This window comes from Oncorhynchus mykiss, chromosome 15 (genome assembly GCF_057628025.1).
Source record: "Oncorhynchus mykiss isolate SJ-2025 chromosome 15, ASM5762802v1, whole genome shotgun sequence".
Lineage (NCBI taxonomy): Eukaryota > Metazoa > Chordata > Actinopteri > Salmoniformes > Salmonidae > Oncorhynchus > Oncorhynchus mykiss.
In genome coordinates, this window is record NC_143036.1 from 80,964,538 (window position 1) to 80,974,866 (window position 10,329).

Genomic DNA, 10,329 nt, shown 5'->3' on the forward strand with positions numbered 1-10,329 from the left:
AGTTTCCTGAGGGAGAATAGGTTCAGTCGTGCCCTCTTCACATCTGTCTTGGTGTGTTTGGACCATGTTAGTTTGTTGGTGATGTGGACACCAAGGAACTTGAAGCTCTCAACCTGCTCCACTACAGCCCTGTCGATGAGAGTGGGGGCGTGCTCGGCCCTCCTTTTCCTGTAGTCCACAATAAGCTCTTTTGTCTTGCTCTCTGTCTGTAGTCTTGTATAGTTAAAGTCTGTCTGTAGTTGTGTATAGTTAGTCTGTCTAGAGTCTTGTATAGTTAAAGTCTGTCTGTAGTCTTGCATAGTTAAAGTCTGTCTGTAGTCGTGTATAGTTAGTCTGTCTAGAGTCTTGTATAGTTAGTTTGTCTGTAGTCGTGTATAGTTACAGTCTGTCTGGAGTCTTGTATAGTTACAGTCTGTCTGTAGTCGTGTATAGTTACAGTCTGTCTAGAGTCTTGTATAGTTAGTTTGTCTGTAGTCGTGTATAGCGTAACCAGGGGTTTTGGCCAGCCAGACTAGTAGACTTCAGTTTACTAGCCTGAGTAAGATGTGGTTCGGGTCCAACATCTGTGCCATCTGATTCTTGAAAAGTAATGTCACTGGCCTGGCGGGCTAGTCTGGCACATTTTCTACTATCCCGGTTCTACTATTCCGGTTCTTCTATCCCGATTCTACTATCCCGGTTCTACTATTCCGGTTCTTCTATCCCGAATCTACAAATCCGGTTCTATAATTCCGGTTCTACTATCCCGGTTCTACTATCCCAATTCTACTATCCCGGTTCTACTATCCCCATTCTACTATCCCGGTTCTACTATCCCAGTTCAACTATCCCGGTTCTACTATCCCGGTTCTGCTCGCCTGGTACTACTATCCGGGTTCTACTATCACGATTCTACTATCCCGGTTCTGCGATCCCAGTTCTACTATCCCGGTTCTACTATCCGGGTTCTACTATCCCGATTCTACTATCCCCATTCTACTATCCCGGTTCTACTCTCCCCATGGGGCGGCAGGGTAGCCTAGTGGTTAGAGTGTTGGACTAGTAACCGGAAGGTTGCGAGTTCAAACCCCCGAGCTGACAAGGTACAAATCTGTCGTTCTGCCCCTGAACAGGCAGTTAACCCGTCATTGAAAATAAGAATTTGTTCTTAACTGACTTGCCTAGTTAAATAAAGGTTAAATAAAAAAATAAAAACAATTTTAAAAAATTCTACTATCCCTGTTCTACTATCCCGGTCATAAAAAGTACTCGCCTTTGGCTAGCATGCTAGTAAGGCTATCCATCTGGAGCGTAGCATGCTAGTAAGGCTATCCATCTGGAGCGTAGCATGCTAGTAAGGCTATCCATCTGGAGCGTAGCATGCTAGTAAGGCTATCCATCTGGAGCGTAGCATGCTAGTAAGGCTATCCATCTGGAGCGTAGCATGCTAGTAAGGCTATCCATCTGGAGCGTAATATAACCAGGTAAAGACCTCGACAAGTAAAATCCCAATCATGAAACCAAACGTAGCATTTACAAACTGTTTATTTAAATAATACATTACATTACATTACACGCAGAAATAATCAACAACAACAAAAAACGTTTTGGATTACTTTAAAGGTTTTGTTACGATATATTAGACAGCTCATGTAGTGTCATCATGTTATAAACTAAATATTAAAAACACTAAATAGTCAAGTTTTTTTTTTTTTAAGATAAATGTACTTGTTGTTTAATACTACTTAATTATGTCATCTAAAATAAAAACGACTAGATAAATACTCAACGAAAAAGTGGTTCACAACAAAAAAAAAATGTATTTAATCTGAATGTAAAAAATAAACGGATTACATCCTATTTATCTGGGAAACTTTAAAGATTTGAATAGGATTTACACCGGAGATCAAGTCAGGGGGTAGAGATTACAGTTTCAACTGAAGACAGTAGAGATTCTTCTATATATTAAAACATTTATAGTTGAGGTTTGTATTTCTTATTGTTTTCTTTGGCTTTCTTTCTTTCAGGAAGAGTGTTGCTGGTATGGTGATATAGTGTTGCTGGGCGGGTATGGTGACATAGTGTTGCTGGTATGGTGATATAGTGTTGCTGGTATGGTGATATAGTGTTGCTGGGCTGGTATGGTGATATAGTGTTGCTGGTATGGTGATATAGTGTTGCTGGTATGGTGACATAGTGTTGCTGGGCTGGTATGGTGATATAGTGTTGTTGGTATGGTGATATAGTGTTGCTGGGCTGGTATGGTGATATAGTGTTGCTGGTATGGCGACATAGTGTTGCTGGTATGGTGACATAGTGTTGCTGGTATGGTGACATAGTGTTGCTGGTATGGTGATATAGTGTTGCTGGGCGGGTATGGTGATATAGTGTTGCTGGTATGGTGATATAGTGTTGCTGGTATGGTGACATAGTGTTGCTGGGCTGGTATGGTGATATAGTGTTGCTGGGCTGGTATGGTAATATAGTGTTGCTGGTATGGTGATATAGTGTTGCTGGTATGGTGATATAGTGTTGCTGGACTGGTATGGTGATATAGTGTTGCTGGTATGGCGACATAGTGTTGCTGGTATGGTGATATAGTGTTGCTGGGCTGGTATGGTGATATAGTGTTGCTGGTATGGTGATATAGTGTTGCTGGTATGGTGACATAGTGTTGCTGGTATGGTGATATAGTGTTGCTGGACTGGTATGGTGATATAGTGTTGCTGGTATGGCGACATAGTGTTGCTGGTATGGTGACATAGTGTTGCTGGTATGGTGATATAGTGTTGCTGGGCGGGTATGGTGATATAGTGTTGCTGGTATGGTGATATAGTGTTGCTGGTATGGTGACATAGTGTTGCTGGGCTGGTATGGTGATATAGTGTTGCTGGGCTGGTATGGTGATATAGTGTTGCTGGTATGGTGATATAGTGTTGCTGGGCTGGTATGGTGATATAGTGTTGCTGGTATGGTGACATAGTGTTGCTGGTATGGTGACATAGTGTTGCTGGTATGGTGATATAGTGTTGCTGGTCTGGTATGGTGATATAGTGTTGCTGGTGTGGTGATATAGTGTTGCTGGGCGGGTATGGTGACATAGTGTTGCTGGTATGGTGACATAGGGTTACGGTGACTGAGCCATTGTGAAGCATTGGTGACTGTACTGACAACAGCCACCAGAATCCCTCCGCAGACTAAAGACTTCAGAGATATCTGAAAGAAGGCTAGTTGCGTTGAAGGACGACCGAGTGAAAGAATTACACAGGAGAACAGCGACAAAAAAACACACCAAAACAACAACGACCAATGGATTCCTACTCTCTTATCTAAGAACCTAACATGGGTTCTTCGGCTGTCCCCATAGGAGAACCCTTTGAAGAACCCTTGTTGTTGGTTCTAGGTAGATGCCTTTTGGTTCCGAGCAGAGACGTTTTGGGTTTCATGTAGAAATGGTACTACATGTAACCAAAAATAGTTTTACCTGGAACCGAAAATGGTTCACATAGCCGGATAACCCTTTAGGAACCCTCTTTCTAAGAGCGTTAGAAAATTAGATGAGTGTGTGTGTGTGTGTGTGTGTGTGTGTGTAGGAGCAGCTGACCATGTAGATTGGTCTAGGATAGGTATGTAGTGGGAGGGGATGAGGGGATAGGTAGCTAGAAGGTGGGAGGGGATGAGGATAGGTAGGTAGTGGGAGGGGATGATGGTAGGTAGGTAGTGGGAGGGGATGAGGATAGGTAGGCAGTGGGAGGGGATGAGGGTAGGTAGGTAGTGGGAGGGGATGAGGATAGGTAGGTAGTGGGAGGGGATGAGGATAGGTAGGCAGTGGGAGGGGATGAGGATAGCTAGGCAGTGGGAGGGGATAGGTAGGTAGTGGGAAGGGATGAGGATAGGTAGGTAGTCAGAGGGGATGAGGATAGGTATGTAGTCGGAGGGGATGAGGATAGGTAGGTTGTCGGAGGGGATGACGATAGCTAGGCAGTGGGAGGGGATGAGGATAGGTAGGCAGTGGGAGGGGATGAGGATAGGTAGGTAGTGGGAGGGGATGAGGATAGGTAGGTAGTGGGAGGGGATGAGGATAGCTAGGTAGTGGGAGGGGATGAGGATAGCTAGGCAGTGGGAGGGGATGAGGATAGGTAGGTAGTGGGAGGGGATGAGGATAGGTAGGTAGTGGGAGGGGATGAGGATAGCTAGGTAGTGGGAGGGGATGAGGATAGCTAGGTAGTGGGAGGGGATGAGGATAGGTAGGTAGTGGGAGGGGATGAGGATAGGTAGGTAGTGGGAAGGGATGAGGATAGGTAGGTAGTGGGAGGGGATAAGGATAGGTAGGTAGTGGGAGGGGATGAGGATAGCTAGGTAGTGGGAGGAGATGAGGATAGGTAGGTAGTGGGAGGGGATGAGGATAGGTAGGTAGTCGGAGGGGATGAGGATAGCTAGGTAGTGGGAGGGGATGAGGATAGGTAGGCAGTGGGAGGGGATGAGGATAGCTAGTCAGTGAGAGGGGATGAGGATAGCTAGGTAGTGGGAGGGCATGAGGATAGGTAGGTAGTCGGAGGGGATGAGGATAGGTAGGTAGTGGGAGGGGATGAGGATAGGTAGGTGTGGTAATAATGGTGTATAACATCACGTATGGGTATCAGTAGTCTACCACAGAGGAGAGGAGGTGCTGGGTGACTGGTCTGCAGACCTGGGTTCAAATACTACTTTAAATAGTTAAACATGCTTAATATATTGTTGATTGAGTTTGTCTGGCTTAACAGACCAGTAGCACAGTCCTAAAACCGCAAAATCCACCCATCAAACCCCTCTCATCAAACCCCCCCATCAAACCCCGCCCATCAAACCCCGCCCATCAAACCCCTCTCATCAAACCCCCCCATCAAACCCCGCCCATCAAACCCCCCTCATCAAACCCCGCCCACCAGGCCGCACCCATCAGGCCCCGCCCATCAGACCCCACCCATCAAACCCAACCCATCAAACCCCTCCCACCAGGCCGCACCCATCAGGCGCCGCCAACCGGACTAGAGCAGATGCTGAAAGTATCTGAAAGATGTTGAATAGTGCTTGAACCCAGGTGTGGTTGTCTGGACCCGGCTCTTATACCACGTAATTGGTCTCTGCTGGGATGTCGGCATCGGGGGCGTCTTTCACCTCCTTGGCAGAGGAGGAGTGCTGCTGAGGCTTGTGTTTAGGGCCTGATGAGAGACGATGGGTGTTAGAGGCACCTCCTCTGTATCCTGAGACAGAGACAGAGACAGAGAGAGACAGAGAGAGCGAGACAGAGAGAGAGAGAGAGAGAGAGAGAGAGAGAGAGAGAAAAGGAGGGAGGGAGGGAAAGAGGGGGGTGAGTAGAGAGAATGGGAGGGAGAGAAAGTGGAGAGAGGAGAGAGAGAGGAAGGTGGAAGGTAGAGGCCCTGAGGGGAGCACCACTCACCACTAGTCATGTTTTCCTATTGTTTCTAGTGTTTATAAGCCTCTGTTCTGATCTGGAACCAAATCAACGAGACTAATGACCGCTAATGACCTAACACCAAACAAACACCAAGAAGTAAGTAGCCTTTGTGTGTGTGTGTGTGTGTGTGTGTGTGTGTGTGTGTGTGTGTGTGACCGTGATCTGATATGTTGCAGATGTGTTTATTTTTATTTAACCTTTTATTTAACCTTTTATTTAACCTTTTATTTAACTAGGCAAGTCAGTTAAGAATTCTTATTTAATAATGACGGCCTACATCGGGCCAAACCCGATCGAGCGCAGCCCTATGGGACTCCCAATCATGGCCGGTTGTGTTACAGCCTGGATTCAAACCAGGGTGTCTGTAGTGACACCTCTAGCACTGAGACGCAGTGCCTTTAGAGAGGGAGCCCAAACATCTGGCCTGGTGTTTTCCTCAGAGGCTCAACGAACAGCAGAGAAACTAACATCTCAAAGCGTAGAGTGGAGTTGAGCTGCTCAGAGCCCAAGCCTCTTCTTCATTCAATGCTGAGCTTCTCAGAGCCCAAGCCTCTTCTTCATTCATGCTGAGCTTCTCAGAGCCCAAGCCTCTTCTTCATTCATGCTGAGCTTCTCAGAGCCCAAGCCTCTTCTTCATTCATGCTGAGCTTCTCAGAGCCCAAGCCTCTTCTTCATTCAATGCTGAGCTTCTCAGAGCCCAAGCCTCTTCTTCATTCATGCTGAGCTTCTCAGAGCCCAAGCCTCTTCTTCATTCAATGCTGAGCTTCTCAGAGCCCAAGCCTCTTCTTCATTCATGCTGAGCTTCTCAGAGCCCGAGCCTCTTCTTCATTCAATGCTTCTATGAGCTGAACCCAAGTCAGCGTGGTGTTGAGTTACCCTATTCCCTGGCCCATGGTAAACTAATTACCACCGGGCCTCATACTGCTCTGGTCAAACGTGGTGCACTATATATATATAGGGAATAGGGTACCATTTGGGATGCTGCCTTGGGAAAGTGGCTTTATGAGGGGGGGGGGGGGGGGGGGGGGGTATTAGGGACGCAGCTTTGTAATGGGATTGTGTTACTAAACCGCTAAACTCACTCTCTTACCGTGTTACTAAACTCACTCTATTACAGTGTAACTAAACTCACTCTATTACAGTGTTACTAAACTCACTCTATTACAGTTTTATTAAACTCACTCTACTACAGTGTTACTAAACTCACTCTATTACAGTGTTACTAAACCACTAAACTCACTCTACTACAGTGTTACTAAACCACTAAACTCACTCTACTACAGTGTTACTAAACTCACTCTATTACAGTGTTACTAAACTCACTCTACTACAGTGTTACTAAACCACTAAACTCACTCTATTACAGTGTTACTAAACTCACTCTATTACAGTTTTATTAAACTCACTCTACTACAGTGTTACTAAACCACTAAACTCACTCTACTACAGTGTTACTAAACCACTAAACTCACTCTACTACAGTGTTACTAAACTCACTCTATTACAGTGTTACTAAACTCACTCTACTACAGTGTTATTAAACCACTAAACTCACTCTACTACAGTCTCACTAAACTCACTCTACTACAGTGTTACTAAACCACTAAACTCACTCTACTACAGTGTTACTAAACCACTAAACTCACTCTACTACAGTGTTACTAAACTCACTCTATTACAGTGTTACTAAACTCACTCTACTACAGTGTTACTAAACCACTAAACTCACTCTATTACAGTGTTACTAAACTCACTCTATTACAGTTTTATTAAACTCACTCTACTACAGTGTTACTAAACTCACTCTACTACAGTGTTACTAAACTCACTCTATTACAGTGTTACTAAACTCACTCTACTACAGTGTTATTAAACTCACTCTACTACAGTGTTACTAAACTCACTCTATCTATTACAGTGTTACAAAACCACTAAACTCACTCTACTACAGTGTTACTAAACCACTAAACTCACTCTATTACAGTGTTACTAAACTCACTCTACTACAGTCTCACTAAACTCACTCTACTACAGTGTTACTAAACCACTAAACTCACTCTACTACAGTGTTACTAAACTCACTCTATTACAGTGTTACTAAACTCACTCTATTACAGTGTTACTAAACTCACTCTACTACAGTGTTACTAAACTCACTCTACTACAGTGTTACTAAACCCCTAAACTCACTCTACTACAGTGTTACTAAACTCACTCTATTACAGTGTTATTAAACTCACTCTACTACAGTGTTATTAAACCACTAAACTCACTCTACTACAGTGTTACTAAACTCACTCTATTACAGTGTTATTAAACTCACTCTACTACAGTGTTACTAAACTCACTCTACTACAGTGTTACTAAACTCACTCTACTACAGTCTCACTAAACTCACTCTACTACAGTGTTATTAAACCACTAAACTCACTCTATTACAGTGTTACTAAACCACTAAAATCACTCTACTACAGTGTTACTAAACCACTAAACTCACTCTACTACAGTGTTACTAAACTTACTCTATTACAGTGTTACTAAACTCACTCTATTACAGTGTTACTAAACCACTAAACTCACTCTACTACAGTGTTACTAAACTCACTCTATTACAGTGTTACTAAACTCACTCTATTACAGTGTTACTAAACCACTAAACTCACTCTACTACAGTGTTACTAAACTCACTCTATTACAGTGTTACTAAACTCACTCTATTACAGTGTTACTAAACTCACTCTACTACAGTGTTACTAAACTCACTCTACTACAGTGTTACTAAACTCACTCTACTACAGTGTTACTAAACTCACTCTACTACAGTGTTACTAAACTCACTCTACTACAGTGTTACTAAACTCACTCTATTACAGTGTTATTAAACTCACTCTATTACAGTGTTATTAAACTCACTCTATTACAGTGTTACTAAACCACTAAACTCACTCTACTACAGTGTTCCTATACTCACTCTTGTTACAGTGGCGTCCGTGCCAGCCCTCCTTACACAGGCACTTGTTGGGTTCCACACAGGTCCCATGGGCTCCACAGCTGGGCTCACAGACAGCTGCACACACACACACACACACACACACACACACACACACACACACACACACACACACACACACACACACAGTCAGGATACACACACGGTCAGACATACACACATTGTCAGAGACACACATTGTCAGACACATATTGTCAGAGACACATATTGTCAGAGACACATATTGTCAGACATATTGTTGGAGACACATTATCAGAGACACATTATCAGAGACATATTGTCAGAGACACATATTGTCAGAGACACATTATCAGAGACATATTGTCAGAGACATATTGTCAGAGACACATTATCAGAGACACATTATCAGAGACATATTGTCAGACACATATTGTCAGAGACACATTGTCAGAGACACATATTGTCAGAGACATATTGTCAGAGACACATATTGTCAGAGACACATATTGTCAGAGACACATTACCAGAGACATATTGTCAGAGACACATATTGTCAGAGACACATTGTCAGAGACACATATTGTCAGAGACACATTGTCAGAGACACATATTGTCAGAGACACATTGTCAGACACACATTGTCAGAGACATATTGTCAGAGACACATTGTCAGAGACACATATTGTCAGAGACACATTGTCAGACACACATTATCAGAGACACATTGTCAGAGACACATATTGTCAGAGACACATTGTCAGACACACATTATCAGAGACACATTGTCAGAGACACATATTGTCAGAGACACATTGTCAGAGACACATATTGTCAGAGACACATTGTCAGAGACACATATTGTCAGAGACACATTGTCAGACACACATTATCAGAGACACATTGTCAGAGACATATTGTCAGAGACACATATTGTCAGACACACACATCATCAGACACACATACATATTCTGACACATGATAACATGACTTTATGATACAAAACACAACATGGCACTGTCACATTCTTCCATACTACATGTCACGTGTTCCATTATATTCCCTCAGTTCGTCCCGAGGCGGGAGCCGTGTCCGGGGTGGGGGTTAGACTTACCCTTGGAACACAGGTCGCCGTGGAAACCCTTGTCACATTTGCATTTGTTTTTCCCAGTGCACTTCCCTCCGTTCCTGCAGGGCTGGAGACATTTACCTGGACGACACAGACACATGTAGAGTACTACTCGTCTATACTGTACAGTTAGACACGGGACAGGCTCACATGTAGAGTACTACTCATGTACACTGTACAGTTAAACCCAAGGCCTCAAGGCCTACCGATTTGGCTATAAAAAAATCTATATTTAACATGCTTTTTTTTTTAAGTCTAGGAATAGGATTCTTCTTGGCTCCGGGAAACTGTCCCAAGTTGATATTTATTATAATATTGTAGACGTCCATTACTTTCGGTGTGGGAGACGGAATGGCATGTACTGTCCATGCTTGTTTTAGACATTCTGTGGGTCAAACGGTCAATTACCCCTGGTCCCCCCCCCCCCCACCCCAGGGGTTTAATACAGGTGATCATATATCCAAATAGTACACTATTCTCTACTTAGTGCACTACTTTTGACCAGGGCCCTATGGGAATTAGGGTGCATTTTGGGATGCAAACGGAGGTAGAAATGGACAGTAAGAGAAGTGGAGGTGGAAACAGGAAATCAACCTCTTTTTAATAACACAGTTTCCCCGCTGAGAGCAGAGACGTCTGAGAGATTAGGTTAACGCCTCCATATTAGATCAACCTCTTCCTGAGTCTCACACATATCAATGACATTCATATATCCCTGGAGCACAGACAATCAGGGGGGACGCTAGGAAGAAAATAATGAGAGAGAGAGAGAGAGAGAGAGAGAGAGAGAGAGAG

The 10,329-nt window shown here is 43.7% G+C and overlaps 1 protein-coding gene across 2 annotated transcripts in view; it reads right to left on the reverse strand.

The window, feature by feature from the left end:
* Nucleotides 1-1,506: 1,506 nt before the first annotated feature.
* Nucleotides 1,507-10,329, reverse strand: part of wif1 (wnt inhibitory factor 1) — a 53,654-nt gene continuing 44,831 nt past the window's right edge. The window contains exons 8-10 of one of the 2 annotated variants that reach the window (XM_036945359.2): nucleotides 9,520-9,615; nucleotides 8,409-8,504; nucleotides 1,507-5,222 (exon numbers count right to left, since the gene is read on the reverse strand). In XM_036945359.2, the coding sequence (XP_036801254.2) occupies nucleotides 5,083-5,222; nucleotides 8,409-8,504; nucleotides 9,520-9,615 (332 nt within the window). In that variant the 3' untranslated portion in view covers nucleotides 1,507-5,082. The remainder of the gene's footprint in view (nucleotides 5,223-8,408; nucleotides 8,505-9,519; nucleotides 9,616-10,329) is intronic. The other variant, XM_090201365.1, reaches the window with a different exon arrangement.